The sequence below is a fragment of the Squalius cephalus genome (genome assembly GCF_949319135.1).
Source record: "Squalius cephalus genome assembly, chromosome: 18".
Classification (NCBI taxonomy): Eukaryota; Metazoa; Chordata; class Actinopteri; order Cypriniformes; family Leuciscidae; genus Squalius; species Squalius cephalus.
The window spans coordinates 33,132,164-33,155,320 of NC_137139.1; the positions used below are offsets into that span (position 1 = coordinate 33,132,164).

Genomic DNA, 23,157 nt, shown 5'->3' on the forward strand with positions numbered 1-23,157 from the left:
CTTAAAATATTTCTTCTCTACAAAAATGTACATTCCTGTTGCTGAGTTTTATGGTTAAACCCATAATACACCATTGACGTCTGATCTATCAATGCAAGTGATAAAATATCAACATAAACTTCAGGATTAAAGATGGGAGGCCAGTGCAAAACACACCGGCATTCACATTACATCAAATTCCCACTATTTTAGTGATATTTCTAATAGTTCAATGACACCTACAGCAATGCTTGACTGAAGTGATGTGGTGTCTGTTGAATACTGTCCTCCGGCATCCGGTTTTAACATCTCACCGTGACTCTGCAACACTTCGTAACACACACATCAAACCCAAACATTCCCAAGATAAGAGCTCGACGTGAAGGCCTCGGAGAAACATCGGGTTTCTGTAACAAAACTGACGCCAAGTCAAACAAAAAGCGCTCTGGAACGGCGACACTCGTGACACTGACAGATTTCCCCGTCCTTCACTTCTTTAAAGAGGACTGGAAAACAAGTAGCGACAGAAGAAAAATACAGCAGACGGAAAACTACAACGATCCTTTATAATCAGTGCTGTTCACTGATGCATTTCTACTATTAGGGGCTGTACATTAAAGACTTACACATTTGAATTGCATGTAAAATTTCCATTCATACGGCTTTAACAATCTGTATATTTTTCAGTCATACATTATTAAAACAGCTCAGATTTCTATAATTACAATTTTAAATACACAATAACCATATTTATCATCAACATGTCCAAGTCGTTTCAATCTCATACATTTGAACTAATTGACTTGTTCCACAGCCTGACGTATTTTAAACATGTTTATAATTTTTAACCGGATACATTTGATTATTTAAAGAGAATCAGTTATTATTATTATATTTGTTTGAGTGCAGAAATCATACCTGTTTTTGGTTTATGTATGACTGAAAATATAATCACTTTAAGTTTATTAAGTTTAAAACTGTCGAAATGGATTGAAATTATATATGCAATTAATTACGTAAATCTTCAATTTAGGCCTGAATATTGTACTGGTGTGTTTTACTACTTTGAGAACGTTATTCTACAACATTGTGTTTGAAATAGATGTGCGGAGTGAAAACTTTATGGATTTACACTCTTAAAATTTCATGTATGACCGAATATCTTGCAAAGCAAAACTCTTTTCATTCGCTCACAGAAACAAGCTCGGGTTTTCTTAGGACAAAAATAATAATTCTGCCATCATTTACTCACTGACTGTATGAAAACGAGCAGCGTGAACATTCTTCGAAACGTCTTTTTTTTTCTCGTTCGACGGAAGAAATAAAATCACGCGGGTTTGATGACAGAACTTTCCTTTTTAGAGAACTTTTCCCGCGTAACTTGAATGCGAAGTGTTTGTTTGACGCCAACTAAACACACAAACAAGACTTGCAAAAAATTTTCAGTGGCACCTGTGAACTTGTAGGACGTCACAGGGAGGTAGAGCGATTAATCAGACTCAAAAACGGCCATTATCGATGAGATAATCGTCCCGTAAAGCCTCGGCATCTTTGGGGAGACGAGATCACAGGAAGTAAGAACTGACTTCCTGTTTGTTCCTGACGAGGAGGTTAGAGGTTCGTTCCCAGAGAGCGTCACTAGTGTTCCTCAGGTTGAACATGAACGTCCTGTAGAGATGGTGTGTGTGTGTGTGTGTGTGTGTTTATGGAGAGACGAGCGAGCAGCACACAGTGATTTCCCATCAGCCCCCTCTGTAGCAGCGTGTGTGTGTGTGTGTGTGAGTGTTTCACTGCTTCCCCTGCTTGAGTCTCTCGATGTGATGGCAGAGTTTGAGCGCTGGTCCCAGTTTCAGACCCATGTACTTCATCACCATGTCGCTGCGCAGCAACATCAGCGCTTTACCGTCGATCTCCTGCAGAGAGAAACAACATGAGTTTTATCCCCGGTGATGTCAGAACCAGTGGCGGCCAATCAGAGATTCCGATTTATGTTACCAACCTGATCCTTTAAAAACTTTTAAAAAATGAACCTTGTGGTCACCCTTATGTCATTACAGACCTGTATGATTTTATTAATTCTGCAGAACAAGATAGAAAAGATATTTGGAGGAAAGCTGAGGTCTAAACAACATTGGACCCCATTGACTTGCATTGAATTTTTTGGCACCTCACGATCGGATCCTCAATGGCTTTATTTCTCTGCACTTTGATCTTTAAAACTTTGCAGACCTTATACATTCACAAACAACTTTATTACCAGTGTTGTGTGTAACTCATTACAAGTAACTTGAGTTACGTAATCAGATTACTTTTTCAAGTAACTAGTAAAGTAACGCATTACTTCTTCAATTTACAACAAAATATAGAATTTTCAAATAAGTAACGCTAGTTACTTTTTCACATTTATTGATTGACAGCTCTCCTGTCCCCATGTTGAGAGAAATAAAGTGAGGAGATGTGTGTGTGCGCTGTGTGTTTATACATGGTTATTTTAGTTCTAGTCTAAATATGAACATGCATTTGCTCATCTCACTTGCACGAAAACATTCAGTATTCCTCAAAATGAATAAAAACGTAAAAATAAAAAATGCGTAGAACTTTTATAATTAACTATATTAAATTACACAAATATACTTTATGTATTTAATCTCACTTTATTAACCAATGTCTTTGCTGCTGACCTTCAATGATCTAATTCAACCATACTAATAAGCAAAATTTACTTTAGATTAGATTTAGAAATAAGAGTGTTGAACTTCCTTCTACAGTCTCCTATTGTTCTTTAATCTGCAGAAGCTGAAAGGTTTGTTTGAGCGGCGCCCTCTACTGTACAGGAGTAAACATGCATTTCCTTCAGCCTGAGGCTTATTCACTTCACTTTTGGTGTGAAAGGGCCTTAACATTTGCCAAAAATGTAATTTTTTTGTGGTTATTAGAAAGCAAGCAAGCCCAGGTGAGAAAAAGTAACGCAAAAGTAACAACTCATTACTTTTTATAAAACGTAACTAAGTAACGCAATATTAATGCATTACTTTTAAAAAGTAACCTTCCCCAACACTGTTTATAACACACTGCATGAAGGGTAATATTCGAAAAAGCATAACAGGGAACTTTAATTCAAGCATTCTGTGTATTTAAATATAATAAAGTACAAAAAAATCGAGCTGATTTAGAGCGCTTCTCACAGCTGTGAGTCTGTCCAGACGGTGTGTGTGTGTGTGCAGTCTAAACACAGATGATGTTCCCGCTCTCCCTCACACTGGCTGATTTAGAGTCCGATGTAAAAGTGTGTGTGTGTGTCTCAGTGATTCACTGACGTGTTTTCTGAAGAGCTCAGCGTGCGGGGCGAGGGCTGCGGGATCCGCGTCACACACAAACTGCATCACTTCCTCTATGGACCAGGACGACGGGCTCCTGCCGGGGGTTCTGGGAAGGTCCCGCTCCACCGCCTCGGGACCCGTGGTCGAGCTCGCTGCTGGAAACACAGGGAACATGCGTTTGATCAGCAGATAATGCAGTTCCTTCAGCCTGGGGTGTGTTTCCCGAAAGCAGCGCTAGCCAACTATGGGCGCAAGTTCAATATCTATATATACATAAATATATATATTTGATTTTTTTATTTATATAATTATAATTATTTGGATGTTATGATTTTTCTAATTATTATTTACAATAATTATTTATATAATTAGATTTTTTTATTTATCTAATCTGATTTATTTGCGTTTTTATGATTTTACTAATTATTATACAATAATTGCGATAGATTTATTTATTTATATAATTAGAATTATATACAATATGTATGTTATTTATATAATTGTATGTTATTTATATAAATATATATATAAAATTTACATTTTGATGATACATGATTTCATGAATTATTTGCTTTTCATCAACTCACAAACCATACTTTAGGAAACCCTGGATCAGAAGATTCAAAACAAATGAGTGAGTGAGTCTGACAGCTTCACACAGAAACGCTCACCCTCCACGCGCCTGTGTGTGTGTGTGTGAGGAGGGGGGTTGGAGGCCTGTCGCCGTAGAGGGGGCCTGTTGCCATGGTAATACGGGCTGCTGGGTGCTGATTGGTATTCGGAGGTGCTTCTCAGGGTTTGTGGGCGGGGCGTCATGGAGTTGGAGGCGGAGTCCATGAAGCGCTGCTCCTTCAGTAACCCGTTCTCCTCTGGAGGATGAGTCTCGGCTGCACACACACACACACACACACACACACACACCGCACACACACACACCACGCACAAACATACACATTTTCCTCATAAATCAATAGAAATTCAGTTTTCAACAAACTATTGTATCACCAAATTAAAATTGCAATCAATCAACTCTATGCAGTGCTGACCGTGATCAGGGACGTCACTAGGATTGGAAGACGGGGGGGCTTAGCCCCCAGGGTATTTGTAACTTGCGTTTATAGAAAATCTTACAGTGAATTTGAGTAAAAAACAACTATGTATATGTTTAGCTGTATTTGTCTCTTCAACCCCGTTACTATCTTCAACCCTGTTACCCTAGTCTCAGCCCCGTCACACCTACATTTTTATTAATTCTTTTTATAAGTTTATGTTAATGTTTGTTGAACTTAGTCAGAAATGTTCAGAGCAATCATAAGAATACTGATTTTAGTTCAAATTCTGAAGTTAAGCAACATCATTGATCAAAAATGATAGGGTTGCTGTTGTCACAAAAAGTGCCCATTTCAGGCTTTAGTATAGCATAAGTGTAAAATTATATGTCAATTTTATGGTGCATGGTACAATTTCTGCTAAGCTACGCTTTTTTATTATTTCAATTCAATTATTGTGATTTGATTTAATATTGACTCATTTGGATAAATATTAGGTACTCAAGATAGGCGTAAATTTTTCTCAAGAAAAAAACAACTCACCTAATGCTGTAAACATAGAGAGCCCTTTCAGCTGGCAGTATTATTTAAGGTTAAAAATAACTCAAATTAAATATAATGCGTTTTTTATTATAATAACAACTTTATTTAATGATATAAGTAAAAATATAATAAATATGTAATATAGAACACATATTTAGCAAAATATTCTCTATAGCTCTTTTTTTCTTGCCGATTACGTGCTATAGCCTATATTATAGTCATTAATGGCTTTCCTGAGGTAAATGTGGCATAATTGTTCTCCAGCTGTGTTATTGACCTCTTCACGCTGATAAAAAACACTGATTGATCGATATTTTGTATGAGGAATATACATTTCGGTAAGTTGTAGCCTACTACTGTATCTTTCAACAGTGTTCGTGTTTTTTTTACTATAAGCTAGTAGAGATGATCGGTCACGTAACATTTACAAACGCCAAAACGGTGTTTATTGTATGAATTTCGTAATAAAATTGACAGAATCTGAGAGTTGAGATTCTTTGATATCATAAAGTAACTGCTCTGTCTAGTCTGTTGGTCTCCGTGTCCTCTTTGCTTCACCATTTTTCTGTGTGTGAGAAAATGGATGTGTGGCGTGTGAAAAGTGTCAATTGCGTGTGTCTCACGGTGAATGCGTGAGAGTTGGCACTTCTGTCCAACTTCTGACTTTTCGGCTAATTTTTGTAGCTGGATATATATCATTTGTTGCGTCTAAATATGAATGAGGATACGGTTATTGATAAATCGAATTGTTATTGTTGTTCTTATCATTTAGGGGGGCTTAGGAACATTTTGGGGTAGCTTCAGCCCCCCTAAAATAGGCCTAACGACGTCCCTGATGGTGATTAATCTTGATTTTGTCAAAATTTGTCCGCCTTTCGAAGGTTTTAGAGAGAGCAGAGTTCAGTAAGTTTATCATGTAATGGATCTGTAATAATCTATATTATTATTGTTATTGTTTGGAGGAAGGGTAAAAGATGTTAAAGTACTGAATACCTTGAAACACTCAACACCCCCCAAAGGACATATAATTCAAATTATAAGTTCTTTCTGTTTGTTTCTGTGTGTGTGAAGCGCTGTACCTTCTGAGGGGTGTGTGTCTGTGTGAAGGAGTTTCGGGGAGAGAGGAGCGCAGTACGGTGGAGACTCTCTGGAGATCCTCTTCACTGCCCTGATCAGAGACGGCCCGTCCGACAGCAGCTCCTCCTTCACTGCACACACACACACACACACACAACATCACAACTCAGAGCTGCACACACACACACACACACACACACACACACACACACACACACACACACACACACACACAACATCACAACTCAGAGCTGCACACACACACACACACACACACAACATCACAACTCAGAGCTGCACACACACACACACACACACACACACACACAACATCGCAACTCAGAGCTGCACACACACACACACACACACACACACAACATCGCAACTCAGAGCTGCACACACACACAACATCACAACTCAGAGCTGCACACACACACACAACATCACAACTCAGAGCTGCACACACACACAACAATCACAACTCAGCACTGCACACACAACATCACAACTCAGAGCTGCACACACAACAATCACAACTCAGCACTGCACACACAACATCACAACTCAGAGCTGCACACACACACAACACAACCATTTAACTGAACGCAAACACAACACAAGCATTTAACTGCACACACACACACAACATGACCATTCAGCACTGCGTCGAAACCAAGACAAAAGGGTTTTGAAGCGGCATTTTAGCAGACCTGCCAACCTGTACGCATTTTGCGTAGCGGATACGCATTTTGACATCAAAGTACGCTGGTACGATTTGTTAGTCTAAACTACGCAAAAACCAGTGACGCCTATGCACGCGCAGTCCTCAAATCAAGCAACAGCAAAAGAAGAAGAGTTCGACCAATCATAGCGCTGGATTCATTCCCCAAATAGCAAGCGGGGATGATTGACAGATGCGTAAGGCCTATCATTAAAAAGAGACTGAAAATCGACACCAATAAAGAATCCCGCTCGATCCGCCTTCCACTCCCGCGGCCCGCAGTCTGACTGATTTCATAAGCGAGGACAGTAACGTTACAGTAGTCACTGTACATCTGACTCCTGAAGGTAAACGGGCTGGGCTGGGCTCGATATGGAAAGTTGAAATATTGTACTGAGTTAACCTAATCCTATGGATTCGATGATCACACGGATCGCATGGATTAGGCTATCTTAAAATACTCCGTTCTTCATGGTCACTCAGAAAAAGAGGAAGACATCATTCAGCCACGCAAATAATAAAATGCTCAAGAAATACTGAACAATAAATCTTAATAAACTTGAAATCGCTATGGCTTCGTGATTATGAAAGTGATGTGATCATTTGTGGATTACGGATAAGCGCGAGTCTGGAGAAACAAGCGTTTATTAATTAATTCTCAGTGCTAAGAAACGTAGCCTTCATGTGTTACGTTTTTGTGTTAATAATAACTAAAGTACCTAATTATGTTACATATTTATTTTGTATGAAAACTAGCGTGTTAGTTATGGATTAAAAAGTACCGTTGTATCAGTGCTGCGCGAGCTCTCTCACAAACACGGACGCGCGCACAGAGAGAAGATAATTGTAAAATTAAATTTGACGGGCTAAGTTTAAATTTTGTTCTTGCTTGTTTTTGTTTTTTGTTTTTTTCTGTGAAAATGCCAGAAAGCATTTTGTATTATCCATCCTTGTTTTTAAAATTCGTTAAATGACGAACGTTTTACTGTTAACAGCCCTTATATGTCGGATTCGTCTAACTTACCGGTATAGCCTAGGCTACTTGATATTCTTTTTAGAATAAGTGATTCGTTATGTTATTATTGGACTCCTGTCTATTCATTGTCAACTGTTTTCTATAAATATGTTTTGGCTAACATTTATTCAGCTAATGCGTGTCCTGTTTAAAATGCGCAATGTTCAAATGCAAAGACAGCACGTCACAAATAGAAGCCCTTTTCCCTGTGGTATTTAGTATCATTTGGATATTGGAATAATAAATTAAGTACATTTACATTTACATTTATTCATTTAGCTGACGCTTTTATCCAAAGCGACTTACAATTGCTATATATATGTCAGAGGTCGCACGCCTCTGGAGCAACTAGGGGTTAAGTGTCTTGCTCAGGGACACATTGGTGTCTCACAGTGGATTCGAACCCGGGTCTCTCACACCAAAGGCAAGTGTCTTATCCATTGCGCCACACCACCAAGTAGCCTATCTTAATTATTTTTTTGTTTTTTTTACAGTTTTATAGTGGTTTCTTAATTTTAGACTAGTTGACCAGCACACATTTTATGCAATGCAATATAATGCATGTGTGTCGTCGTCGTATTTTTTAGTTTTCATTGTAATCTCAGTTTAAGTTTTAGTAATTTTATTTTCTGCTTTTGTCATTTTTATTATTTTTTAGGATTCTTTATATACTATTCTATTATTAATTGTTAATATTTAAAACTAATTTACTATTAAACTATTTTAACTTTTATTTTATACATTTAGTTTTAATTTACGTTAGTCATTTTTTATTATAAAAAAGTATTTTTTATATATTATATTATGTATTAATATATAAAAATAGGTTTTATTTAATATTTCCATTTTATTATCCATAATATTAATATTTTAATTTTGTAATGTGCTTTCGTCATTTTTTATTAGTTTTTAGTATCATTTATATGCCTTTATAGTATTTATTCATATTTTTAATTAGTTTTTATTATTTTATATGCTTTTGATTTTTATTAGTTTTTAGTATTATTCATATACTATTCCAATATTTGTTATTTTATAAGCTTTTATTTTTATATTTTCACTTTTAATTTTAGTAACTTTGTTACATGCTTGTCATTATTATTCGCCTTTTAATATCTGATATATTTCTAATATTTTTTCCATCTAATATTTATATTTCATAAAAAAAACACGCGACGATTCTATTTTAGAAACGGTTTCTATTTTTCTGCGACGTCGCGCTGGAACAACAAACACAAAGTGTGGCGATGATAATCTCAGGCACTGTTTATGTGCTTTATTTAATGTTTAAAGCGTGTCATGTGACTCTGAACATCATTTAGTGCTCCAGCTTTGAGGCTGTAAAAGCAACAATGGATAATTCACCTCAGATCTTGAAATTAAACAAATGGAAACAAGAACGTTCAAACTGTGAACAAACAAGTGTATTCTTTGACAAAGATTGTTTTAGTAACTCAGCCTGTGTGTTTGAATAATGTTTAAATTGTGTAATATTTGTGAATTTGATTATGTAGCTACTTATCCATTTTCTTGCGAGTGCCCTCAAGATTACTCTCTGGTGCCTCGAGACTCCGCCCACACACTGTTCTGATTGGCTGACTCCACCCACATGCTGTTCTGATTGGCTGACTCCGCCCACACACTGTTCTGATTGGCTGACTCCACCCACACACTGTTCTGATTGGCTGACTCTGCCCACACACTGTTCTGATTGGCTGACTCCGCCCACACACTGTTCTGATTGGCTGACTCCGCCCACACACTGTTCTGATTGGCTGACTCCGCCCACACGCTATTCTGATTGGCTGACTCCACCCACATGCTGTTCTGATTGGCTGACTCTGCCCACACACTGTTCTGATTGGCTGACTCCGCCCACACACTGGCTGACTCCACCCACACACTGTTCTGATTGGCTGACTCCGCCCACACACTGTTCTGATTGGCTGTGGGTTTTGATTTATTTTGACGCATATCACAGTCGCGTCGCATCTAGTGTGGACAGACAAATTATCTGTCGCTGGAATCTTAACGCATCGCGTCTGGTTTCAGGGTTTCTGCAGGTATCTTCAATTTAAATTTAATGCTTTTTAATGCCTTTTAAATGCCATTTTTTTCATTTTGAATGCCATACACGACCCATGACTAACCACGGATATTTTATATATCCTTTTTCCGTCGATTTGTGGCTGTCAGACTGCATATGAGATTTTACGGCGTTGATTCCCATTGTTGCTACCCAACTTAAATACCTTTTTACAAACGCTGCAAAATCCTTCTTTATTTTGACCACCAACCGGCTGCAACCATGTCCTAAACTGTTTGTCTTCCTTGCACTTTCCCATTTTTCTGGTCTAGTTTTATTCCTGCTGTTCAAAATGCCCGTGTCATCTCCGCATCACCGCAATCACCAAACTGCTTTATCACACTAACGTACATATTAGAGTGGCCCAAAAAAACTTTTTTCTCTTTTCTCCCAATTTGAACCCTGCATTTTGGTCTACCACCAGTTTAAGTTATCACATTAAAAAATTGGCTAAATTAAATGATATTTAGGGGTTGCACAAGACAAAAGAAAAATCACCTATATCACTTGATTAGCGGTATATAAATATATTTGCTGAAATGTCAATTTGTATGTTGTTTATTCCTTAAACTTAACATGGAGCTACATAAAGGACATATAAGCATAAACTGCAACTTATTTGGTACATATTATAGAGAACTTACCATTTTAATAGTGAATATTATTACACAACAATCTTATACTAATGTATTTCTACAAGTCTGTTCAATTTGCTAATTCAGATGGAGAATTGGCAAGACCTTTGACAATTGTGCTTTTGTTTGAGTCAGGATAGCTTTCTCTGTGGCGTTTAACCACCTGTAGTAAGAATTGTTTCTGTTCTTCTGATTTGGTTAATATAGCATTAAAGCATTAAAGTCCTGTATCAACTTGATGCCCCTTTCGGCAGTGTCATTCACAACTTTTAGGGATTGAACTATCTTCTCTTCACATGTGAATTCCTCATTTTCCGTGTTTGTAAGAACGACTCTGGTAGGCCAAGAATTGTGAAGAATGAATTTGTATTCATTGTCACAAAATTGCTGAGGGTCTTCTGTTCATATTTCCCATTAGCATCAAGTCGGTGAGGTGGATCATCTGATCCTTCTTTCTCTCGCACGTTCCTCACTTATATACATACCAGATTGCAGGGATAAGCAATGTAATAATCTGACACGGCTTTGCCATTTAACATTGTTTAAGTGAAAATTCTCAAAACTTCAAGGGGCTTGTGCAACCTCTAAATCATCTTCAATTTAGCTGAAATTTTAACCCTATTCCTTTTGTCTTTATGGTCCATGTTTGCAAGGTTCAAATCATAGAATTTATCACTTTAATTTTTTTGCCTATTTTTATGGGCCACCCTAGTACATATTTTGCGACAGCAAATAAAAATGATTAATTATGAAGGCTATATTCAAATAAATTGATAATATAAAATTTTCTTCAAAATGATTTTAATGCCTGTAGGATTACAATTTAATGCTTTTTAATGCCATTTAAGGCCTTAATTATCGCAAAATCCATTTAATGACTTTAAATGCTTTTTAATGCCCCGTGGAAACCCTGTGGTTTGGACACGGTGTCAGACTCGGCACTCACACAGGTTGCCAGTTTGAGACACACAACAGGAACGAGCGCAATTGACAATGAAAATTGGCAAACTGGCAACGTGCAGTATCACAGACCAAAACAAAACAAGACTTTCCAACACGGAAACGCACATTTCAAAGTAAAATAACAGGCTGAAAAAGTGAAAGAGTAACATAGAGCACCTTTAACTGGAGTGACAGATCATATCCTCAGACATCAGGATGTAGAGGTCGTAAACGCACCTGATTTAGCGCGCTCATAGTTGCTGTGTGGACTGAACGGTTGACTGCTGAACAGATTATCACACTGCAGGTGTCGACACACCAGTTCCAGGAAGCGTAACACACACCCGGCGCTGGACGCTGACGGCAGCTTCACCAACCGCGTCCCACCATCTGTTCGGACTAGACACACACACACACACACAACAGCACGTCTTTACTGGGAGTGCTTGAAAATCAGCAGGTTTCTTGTTAGAGGAGCAATTATGCTTTATTACACGTTCATCTCTCTTTAGTAGGGCTGGGTATTGTTCAAATTCGATACCGATACCATGACTTCGATACCGATACCTGAACGATAATTTTTTCAATACCAATTTTATAACCAGATAATGTTATAGCAGAGGCTGCAACATTAATGTGAAGAGGGGAAAAACAAGAAAGCTAAATTGTTAATGCAGCCAACCTGAAGGATAAGCACACTTTACATAACCTAGTTTAATGTGAGTTAATTCTGTTTTAATTTTTCTGGATTCAATTTTTTTTTTTTATGGTTATATTAAACTTTATTATTCAAAAAGCATGTATAATTAAGAGTCAAGTTTTAAATAGGAAAAATATCAAAACTCTTTGGTCATTTTTTTGAGAGAGATGCTAATGGTCCTGATCTGATTCAATGATCTATGCTAAGCTATGCTAAAAGTGGTACCGCCAGACCCGGAGTTCGGCTGAATGGATTCGAAAACGGTGAAACTCAACTGTTTTAACTCCGGGGGAGCTGTAAAATGAGCCTATTTCCAAAAAAAGTGGAGTATCCCTTTAAACGTACCCTAAGAAAATATCGCAAAAGAGCGCAAATCTGTAAAACACGGCTAGTGTCACTGTTTCTGAAGACTTTGTACCTCTGACCACCTCTCCTCCGCCCCCTTGGCTCTGAAGGCATCCCAGAAGCACTTTGGGTTGATACGCACAATCCAGACAGGCCTGAACCGTCTTCTGCAGAACCAGATTCACCGCCTCGGGCCCGAAGTGATCCGGCAGTCTCTGAACCTGCTTACGGTCCAGATGCGGCCCGCAGTTCCCGTGCTTCTTCACGTACACACACACTGATGGACACGGACGGGACATGCGTGTGTAAACACTACTGTACTGTTAAAGCTTTATTAACCTCACCATCCACATGGTTGACACCATATGGTTAGTCTGGTTAAAACTAGGGGTGTAACAATATATCGTGTCACTATATATCGCAATACAAAAATGCATCAATATGTATCGTGGATAGTGACAATATGTATCTGATCATCGTGGCTATGTAGTATAATTATTGTAGTTATATAGTTTGATTATTGTGGATATGTAATCTAAATATACAGATCAGACGTCAGATGTTCCTCTGTGTGCCAGCATACGGGATATTAGAAGTTGTATTTGATACCAGTAGACACCACAGATGACGGGGATCCCAGAGAAGAGAGTCCATCGCTGGGCATGCGAGTCATGGGAACCCTGGAGTCTGAGCTGGCTGAGATAGACATGGAGCTCTGAAGGAGTCTGGACTTCCTCTGAGAAACAGAAACACATGATAAACTTCAGTATTTCACTGAATGACACCCTTCACAACATAGGGGTGCAATGGATCGCAGGTGATCAGTTGCCCCACAGTTCGGCACGCATGTGATTTGCGGATTAACTGCTAAATTTACCATCATAGAGTGAAAGTTAATAATTTGGACGTGTTTCGTCTTGCCAATTTACACATTCAAAAATTGAAAATGCGGAAAAAGAGGCGAAAATAGAGGAGCGTTTTAGATAGCACTCGAACACCGAATTGATTCCTCTCTCGTGTTTCCTTGCCCTTGAATGGACATACAAACACAAAATGATGTCTAAATACACAGCTCGGCCAGTATTCTCTCGGTTATGTCAGAAGTGAACAGTTGAGAAAGAAACCGGATGTTTGTGCATTCGGTCTTAAAGTGACGGCAGCCTAATATTCCTGCTGTTGTCTGTGTCATTAATGTTAATAAAACAACAACATACAGCTTTAACAAAGATGAAACTATATTTAATTAGTACAGTGAACAAAGAGTGTTATTTTACATTTAGGCTTAATTATTCATTTCTGTACATGAATACTACTGTTAGACTTTGTAACTTTGTTATTTAGTATTCATCTCTGCTTGCAATACGTGTATTTGTTCTTATTTTATTACTGACTGTTCACTTGTTTTTAATAATGTTTGAAGTTTATCAGTTACGCTAGTAGTTTTTGGTGTGGTATTGAAGAACTTCAAGTGAGGTTTAAGTAATAAATAAAAACCAAAGTTACACTATATATATTATATACATATATATAGTGTAAAAAATTATAGATCCAAAAAATCCGATCCGTGGCTCAAAAATCGTAAATGATGAGCTTTCCTGTAGCTCAAACAATAGAGCGTTGGCGCTTGCAACGCTAAGGTCATGGGTTCGATTCCCAGGGAAAGCATGAACTGATAAGAATGTAAAATGTGTACCTTGTAATGCAATGCAAGTTGATTTGGATAAAAGCGTCTGCCAAATGCATAGATGTAAAATTGATCCGAACCATGAATTTTGTGATCCGTTGCACCACTACCACGACATTATCTCATATGAAAGTCCTTTCGTAAATACACACAAGACTCGTTTAATGCTACCTTGCTGCCTGGTTTTGGTCCCCTCTTCTTGTACGGGCGCAGGGGAAGCTGGGAGATGGGTGTGGTTTGGGGCGTGGCAGCTCCTGGGTCTTCTGTGTCCTGGGCCGAGGTGGAGGCGGCCAGAGCTTTCAGAAGCGCGATGGTCTCGCTCTTGGGCCGCCGGCCCCTGATGCCCTTCCTCACGGGGAGTTGAGGAAGAGGAGTCGGCAGCCGGTACGGAGACGGCATGGTGCGCCGGGGCGGTTTGGGGTTTGAGGACGAGGAAGGTGTAGGTCCCGGTTTTGGAACGGTGACTGCAAAAAATAAAGAAAAATTAAAATTATAAGAATAAAAGTGACATTAGACCAAGGTTATTATTAACAAAAACTAGGGATTTCCACAACAAATTTCCATAAAGTTTAAAGTAGATTATTCTATGCGCAGTTTGTCAGTGTAGCGGCTGATCGGTAGTAAATGCTGCTCCATCTGAACACCAGAGGGCGTCACACACACACACACACACACACATCTGAACACCAGAGGGCGTCTCACACACAAATGCCAAATATGACCCCCGCAGAAGTACGATAACACACATCATTCCAGGAAATCCCAATGGGCATCATCGCTGTCGCTGAATAAACAGAAGATCGAAACGCTTTGATTGATTAAACATGACTAATCAACACACGACTGCCTTATTCTGTGTAAGAAGCACATCATCCTTCTGATGAGCTCAGCTGTCGTTATGAAGTGAGTTTGGAGTAAAAGCATGTTATTAAATGTTGTCAGAGGTTCATAAATGCTTCTCATGTTTGGAAAGATGTTTGACACGTGTTGCTTTTTCAAATGCACGTTATAAGCGACTCAAACTCACAGTGCTTTCAGACAGAGCAGCGTTTACAGAGCCGATCATCAATGACAAGCTAGGTTATTTTTGCAGCTGACTTTATTGTATATGCATTTGTAGGAGTTTCCCTTTCAGATGCAGTATTTACGGGAGGAGAGAATTTAAATGAATCATGCAACGTGATTTTACTAAGGAATCTAGTCAATTTACTGGTATTTGCGCCATTATTTACCGACCAATAACAGCATGTCTTAAAACAGAGGCTAATTTGCGCTGCTCTTGGTAGATTGTGTTGGTCATGCTTTTATGGGATTGCGCTCTCATGCTACTTTGCCCTGTTGCCCTAAGTAAATCTGACCCATAGAGTCTAAATTATTTGGTAAATTATATATTTCGTATAAAAAAAAAAGTTTTAGTTCAGTAAACTTGATTTGCGGTAAGCTTAAATGTCATTAGTTTTTTTACACTTTCAGTTTTAGCCGCATATTTCAGCTCTGACTGTTTCATGAATCTCTCAATGTAATGCAGTTTTACAACGAGGCTGTTATTGGATGTTTTACATTCAATGTTGATATTTCGTTGTGTATTACTACGAAACAGGGCTGATGCAACCAATTTTATGAAATAAATTGACTGCATGAGGGTATTAATGACAGAATATTTGGTTGAACTATCCCTTCAAGTACGACCGTTCATTCAAATAGCACAAAAAACAGGAGCTCTATTTTGTAGCTTATTCATGGAAAGTGCTGTTAACATTCAGAAGTGACGACCTCACCAAACACACACACTTACATCTGGACACATACAGTCCTTTAACACACATACAGTAAAGCCCTTAAGCATGGCTGTGGATACGAGTGTGTGTTTACCCTAAATATCTCCAGTATAACTAAATTAGAGGGTGTGCGGGAGGAACAAGCCCTTAAAGAGTTCGCCAGAGATCTGACACACTCGTACTGAAGCATATGGCAGCGATCACACCGATGGGCTTGAGTTTCGACATGACACACTGCCCTACAGTACAGCACAGCTAATATACAGAGACATCCATGGTACAGTGAGCCAGAGTCATACTGTCGTAATCGAAATGATTCAACCCCCATTGCAAATCAGGTTTATTGGTAAAATTGACAGACTTTCAGCTGTTTGCAATGAACAAAATCAAACAAAATTCATTGAAATAGCTCAACACAAATGTTTCAAGTGTTTCCCCCAAATTCAACTGAAAATGCAACTTTTAATGTCTTCTGGAGTCTCAAAATGATTCAACCCCTTCATGGCAACCATCTTTAGTACTTATTAGTACAACCTTTTGCTGTTATGACCTGCTGTAAATCTGAGCCGGTTCCTCATGAGCAATGGCCTCCAGTTCAGTGATATTCCTGGGTTTGCGCCTTCTTCAAATCCCACCAGAGATTTTCTATGGGGTTCAGGTCAGGTGACGGTGATGCCACTGTAGACTCTTCCAGGACTTCTTCTGCAACCAAGCCTTGGTGGAAACTGAGGCATGCTTGAGATCATTGTCCTGTTGGAAGGTCCAAGCTTCAGCTTCCTCACTGACGGCATGACGTTTTCTCCTAGGATTTCCTGACACTTCAATGAATCCATCTTGTCTTCCACACGCTCCAGGTTTCCAGTGCCAGAGGATGTAAATCAGCCGCAGAGCATCATCAAGCCCTACCATGCTGAACTGTAGACAGTCTTTACAGCATATGCTCCATTCTTCTTCCTCCAGACATACCGCGTATCCACAGGGCCAAAAAGTTCCAGTTTTGTTTTGATCACTCCACAAAACAGAATCCCAAAACTTCATGATTTTGAGCACTTTTCTTGTGCTTTTGGGCCAGTAGCGGTGTACGTCTTGAAGTTCTGGCATGCATTTAGTACGTGCCTTACTGTTCAAGCTGAAACCTCAGTGCCTGTGGCCACTAAGTCTTGCTGCAGGTCTTTTGCAGTAACTTGAGGGTTTTCCTGATCATGCTTTCTCAGAAATCTGATTGCAGCCGTTGATAGCTTCCTTTATTCTCCACCGTCCATGTAGTGTAACCACTGTGTCTTTAACACTGAACTTGCGAACTATGCTTCCAACTGTGTCTCGAGGAACATTTAGTGCCATCACAATCTTTTTGAATCCTGTTCCTTGCTTGTGAAGGGCGATGAAATCTTCTCTTAACTTTCTGGACCATTTTTTTGACTTCGCCATATTTCTAACATGCAGTCAAACTCAACAAACCTAGTCTGTTCAGATATTTCATGTGTTCTAGCTCAAGCACACCTGGTGCAACTAATGAAGCCCTTGATTAGTGAGACAACACCTGTTTTGCAGATTTGTGGTGTTGTGAGGGATTCTATTCAGGGGGTTGAATCTTTTTGAGACTGCAGAAGACATTAAAAGTTGCATTTTCAGTTGAATTTGGGGAAACCACTTGAAACTCTTGTTGTGTTGAGCTATTTCAATTACTTTTGTTTGATTTGTTCATTGCAAACAGCTGAAAGTCAGTGAATTTTGCCAATAAACCTTATTTGCAATGGGAGTTGAATCATTTTAACTGTAATGCCTTTACACTTTACAAAAAATATTACACGATTTTAGCCCGATTTTGGCACAATCCGTTTGACGTAGGGTGTCATGGGGATTCGTAAACGACAACGGGCGTCGTGACGGAAGATTCGATCGGTTCATCTCCTATAGTGTGTCATAGTGGGCGACAACCTACGTCACGTCTGCGATGCTTCACAACATCGATAAAAAGACTAGCATGTTTAATTTCTTTTTTCGGTCCTCCACGACGAGTTCCGTCAAGAGTGAGTGAGTAAGTGAGTGAGTATGTGTGTGTGTGTGCCCGAGTGAGTGAGTGTGTGTGTGCGAGTGAGTGAGTGAGTGAGTGAGCGAGAGTGAGTGTGTGTGTGTGTGCGAGTGAGTGAGTGAGCGAGAGTGAGTGAGTGAGTGAGTGAGTGAGCGAGAGTGAGTGTGTGTGTGTGTGTGCGAGTGAGTGAGTGAGAGTGAGTGAGTGAGTGCGAGAGTGAGTTTGTGTGTGCGAGTGAGTAAATGAGAGTGTGTGTGTGTGTGTGTGTGCCCGATTGAGTGAGTGAGTGAGTGAGTGTGTGTGCGAGTGAGTGAGCGAGCAAGAGTGAGTGAGTGAGCAAAAGTGAGTGAGTGAGAGTGAGTGTGTGTGTGTGTGTGCGAGTGAGTGAGTGTGTGCGAGTGAGTGAGTGAGTGAGCGAGAGTGAGTGAGTGTGAGTGAGTGTGTGTGTGTGAGTGAGTGAGTGTGAGAGTGAGTGTGTGTGTGAGAGCGAGAGTGAGTGAGTGAGTGAGTGAGAGTGAGTGAGTGTGAGAGTGAGTGAGTGAGAGTGAGTGTGTGTGTGCGAGTGAGTGAGTGTGAGAGTGAGTGTGTGTGTGAGAGCGAGAGTGAGTGAGTGAGTGAGCGAGAGTGAGTGAGTGTGAGAGTGAGTGAGAGTGAGTGTGTGTGTGCGAGTGAGTGAGTGTGAGAGTGAGTGTATGTGTGCGAGTGAGTGAGTGAGCGTGAGTGTGTGTGTGTGCGAGTGAGTAAGCAAGAGTGAGTGAGTGAGCGAGAGTGAGTGAGTGTGAGAGTGAGTGAGCGAGAGTGAGTGAGTGTGAGAGTGAGTGAGTGAGTGAGTGAGTGCGAGAGTTAGTGTGTGTGTGTGTGTGTGTGTGTGTGTGTGTGTGTGCGAGAGTGAGTGAGTGAGTGAGTGCGTGTGTATATGTGTGCGAGTGAATGTGTGCGTGTGAGACGGCACGCGATGATTGGTCGGAAAGCAACGTGTATTCTGGCGTTTCTTGTCCACGACACGACAAGATTTTAGAAGTCAAAATCGCGTAATCTGAACCAGGCATGAGTGTGTTGGTCTGTGTGATGATGCCGTAACGGCAGTTCTTTGGTTTTTACTGTAAACACTCTTACCACTTTCCTCTCCGCCTGTCCTGTTTCTCTGCTAATTTTCCATCTTTTCTCAGTGTGTTTCTAAGTGTGTGATTTGTTTATTTTCACAGAAACTCTCGAATCCCCCCTGACCCACACGGATCGCTCGCTAATTATCTCATTTACACATAATTACTTGGATGGGCTACAACCAAAATAAACAGAGCAGGTCATTCCACATTATCCAGATCCAAAACAAATCATTTAAACAAATGTCTGTAATTCACATCACAACATGCAGCGCAGAATTATAAACACTGCAACAGGAGATCCGGCACAGAGTTTTGTATAATTTGGGAAAATTTTCTGCAAAGCACAAACTCAGAATTAATTCCAGCTGCGGCCGAACGAACATTAACGGAAACACGTATATCATCATCTATAACTCATACTGACTCCATTCAAAACACAAGATCTGGCTTAAATCCCAGCTAATTCATGACTTCAGTATGGGCTTTTATTTTGCAAAACATTATAAAACGTCCTGGATTTTGTTTGGTCGAATAAGGCACTTCATAAAGTTTCCTAAAGACTGTCATTACTTTTGCGATCCATTCTCGCGAGTATGAGAATGTTAAAAACAAAATGTTAAACTTCAGTAGCAAAAGTGACGTTACAGTTGGCAAGTTCAAATCATGTACTGTATATATACAATACATACTAGATTGCCAGTGTGAATTATGAACCTCAAGTCAGTCAAATGCAGTCAGTCTCGCTGGGAAAGCCTCCAGAACTTTACTAAATACTTCACTGAATAAAGCAACCGCAATTATCATAATTAATCCCTCCTAGTTAGTCCTAATTAAATCATTAGAATTCAGTGTGAGATTGTGTACAGTGAAGGCGGGGTAACTGTGTGGGTCGTCATGACAACGAGAATGATTGACAGTTAGGCTGACCAATGTTGTTATTGTTAACTAAATACTTATATTAAAAATGGTTCTCGTTAGCTGCAATAAAGCTCTTATCAGGCTCTTTGTCTAAGCTAAATGATTCTTTTGTGTTTTTTTTATTATTTTTTATTAAATTAAATTTAATGAAATCATATTTTTGTTTCAATCCCAAATGCCAGAGGAGGTTTGAGTTTAGGACAGATGGGAATAGTTATTAGAGTAGAAGTGAATTATGATGTTTTACAGCCTGAAATTGTAGAAAGACACTTTAAAATATAACCAGACATGAGAGGAATTCACAGAAAAAAACCATACAGCTGTGATCCGGATTGAAAGACGAGTGGTCATGTGATCTCATGAGGAGTCTGAGAGAGCTGTTGCGCCCCCTGGTGTTCACACACACCGTTTACAGGTCATCATGAGACTTCTTTGCCTTTATTTAATGGGACAGTGTGCGCTGTTCCTGAACTCCCTGAAACGCCTCCATTGTAGTCTCGAGTTTATTCCAGTCACAATATTCCTCATTTTAAATAATTGATACGCAGAATAAAGGGGGTCGCGCACCGGACGAGAAGCGCAGGGTCGCTTAACTTTTAAATACCGTTAAACTTTTTCAGTTTATGGCCAGCAATATTGTTATGTTTAAGACATTATGAAATTAAGATAATGTCTGTACTATGTTATGATTGTACTGTACAGTTAGATCAAAATAAATAAAACGGATTTCTGTAAATGAATGTAAAACTAAATGCATCTTGCAGCACAGGGTGAAGTCAGTATATACATACTGAATACAGAATATGAATATGAATACAGTATATAATGACGATTTGAGACAAATATAAGGTAAATTTAATATAAAACTATGTACATGGCGCTCTGTGGCACAGCAAGATTTTGAACTGGGTCCTGAGCTGAATGGCGCTGTCGGTGTGTGTGCACACACTCATAGAAAATAATGTGTTTGAATTTTAAAGATGTGGCGCTGCGCTTCTCGCCCGGTGTGCGACCTCTTTAAAGGGGCGGGGCCTGGATGAGTTAGTCAGTAGTGTGTTAAACTGGTTATGGAAAGGGGCGGGACATTTCCCAAACACACTCGAAGCGCTTGACCAATCACAACACACTGCTCCAGCCGACCAATCAGAGCACAGTGTGCTTTTCAGGAGGAGGGGCTTCATAGAGACAGGAAGTAAACAGAGCGTTACTGACAGACTGGGAAGAGAGGAGCCGCAACAATGGAGAATATGAGGAGAATAATCAACATTCAAGCAGGAAAACCTGCTCTAGTAGAGCCTGAACACAACATCAAGACTTTGAGAAAGGACGTAATAGTTTTTCAACTAATATTTATATTTTACTCCATTTCATATATTATTTCAATTACCAATAGTTTTAGATTTAGTTTTAGTTAACAACAACACTGACAGCAAATTGCTAGAAAAAAAAAGTCAGAATTGTGAGATAAAAAGCCTTTTTACCTTTTTTATTTTTTATTCTGTGGCGGAAACAAGCTTCCATACATAACATTTTTTTTTTACCGTTCACAAAGTAAATTGAAATTCAAATGTAGTACCTACTCAGACAGTGTGCGATTTCAGACGCACACTTGATGCAAGTAGCACACGACATGACAAAACTAGACGGCTCTAATCATCACTGCTGTCAACACTGCACACCACAACCATCAGCTCGTCATCAGCATGCCACGTGTATTTACCTAGGATGTAGAGTTCATTTTTTGATATTTAACCTCTAAACTTCAGCATTTGTCGAATTCTGACTTTATATCAGACTATTCTGACTTTATATCTCGCAATTCTGAGTTTATATCTCGCAATTCTGACTTTATATCTCGCAATTCTGACTTTATATCTCACTATTCTGACTTTATATCTCGCAATTCTGACTTTATATCTCGCAATTCTGACTTTATATCACGCAATTCTGACTTTATATCTCGCAATTCTGACTTTATATCTCGCAATTCTGACTTTATATCTCGCAATTCTGACTTTATATCTCGCAATTCTGACTTTATATCTCGCAATTCTGACTTTATATCTCGCAATTCTGACTTTATATCAGGCAATTCTGACTTTATATCTCGCAATTCTGACTTTATATCTCGCAATTCTGACTTTATATCTCGCAATTCTGACTTTATATCTCGCAATTCTGACTTTATATCTCGCAATTCTGATTTTATATCTCGCAATTCTGTCTCTATATCTCACAATTCTGACTTTATATCTCGCAATTCTGTCTTTATATCTCGCAATTCTGTCTTTATATCTCACAATTCTGACTTTATATCTCGCAATTCTGACTTTATATCTCGCAATTCTGACTTTATATCTCGCAATTCTGACTTTATATCTCGCAATTCTGACTTTATATCTCACAATTCTGACTTTATATCTCACAATTCTGACTTTATATCTCGCAATTCTGACTTTATATCTCGCAATTCTGTCTTTATATCACTCAATTCTGACTTTATATCTCGCAATTCTGACTTTATATCTCTCAATTCTGACTTTATATTTCGCAATTCTGACTTTATATCTCGCAATTCTGACTTTATATCTCGCAATTCTGACTTTATATCTCACTATTCTGACTTTATATCTCACAATTCTGACTTTATATCTCGCAATTCTGACTTTATATCTCGCAATTCTGACTTTATATCTCGCAATTCTGACTTTATATCTCGCAATTCTGTCTTTATATCTCGCAATTCTGACTTTATATCTCGCAATTCTGACTTTATATCTCGCAATTCTGACTTTATATCTCGCAATTCTGTCTTTATATCACTCAATTCTGACTTTATATCACTCAATTCTGACTTTATATCAGGCAATTCTGACTTTATATCTCACAATTCTGACTTTATATCTCGCAATTCTGACTTTATATCTCGCAATTCTGACTTTATATCTCGCAATTCTGACTTTATATCTCGCAATTCTGTCTTTATATCACTCAATTCTGACTTTATATCTCGCAATTCTGACTTTATATCTCTCAATTCTGTCTTTATATCTCGCAATTCTGACTTTATATCTCGCAATTCTGACTTTATATCTCGCAATTCTGTCTTTATATCTCGCAATTCAAACTTTATATCTCACTATTCTGTCTTTATATCTCGCAATTCTGACTTTATATCTCGCAATTCTGACTTTATATCTCACTATTCTGACTTTATATCACTCAAT

At 38.9% G+C, this 23,157-nt stretch overlaps 1 protein-coding gene across 2 annotated transcripts in view; it reads right to left on the reverse strand.

Moving 5' to 3' along the window:
- Positions 1–177: 177 nt before the first annotated feature.
- Positions 178–23,157, reverse strand: part of LOC307145739 (polycomb protein SCMH1) — a 38,016-nt gene continuing 15,036 nt past the window's right edge. The window contains exons 8-15 of one of the 2 annotated variants that reach the window (XM_079849211.1): positions 14,268–14,560; positions 13,022–13,148; positions 12,486–12,689; positions 11,605–11,766; positions 5,971–6,099; positions 3,971–4,186; positions 3,297–3,451; positions 178–1,892 (exon numbers count right to left, since the gene is read on the reverse strand). In XM_079849211.1, the coding sequence (XP_079705337.1) occupies positions 1,767–1,892; positions 3,297–3,451; positions 3,971–4,186; positions 5,971–6,099; positions 11,605–11,766; positions 12,486–12,689; positions 13,022–13,148; positions 14,268–14,560 (1,412 nt within the window). In that variant the 3' untranslated portion in view covers positions 178–1,766. Of the gene's footprint in view, positions 1,893–3,296; positions 3,455–3,970; positions 4,187–5,970; positions 6,100–11,604; positions 11,767–12,485; positions 12,690–13,021; positions 13,149–14,267; positions 14,561–23,157 lie in introns of both variants that reach the window. The other variant, XM_079849210.1, reaches the window with a different exon arrangement.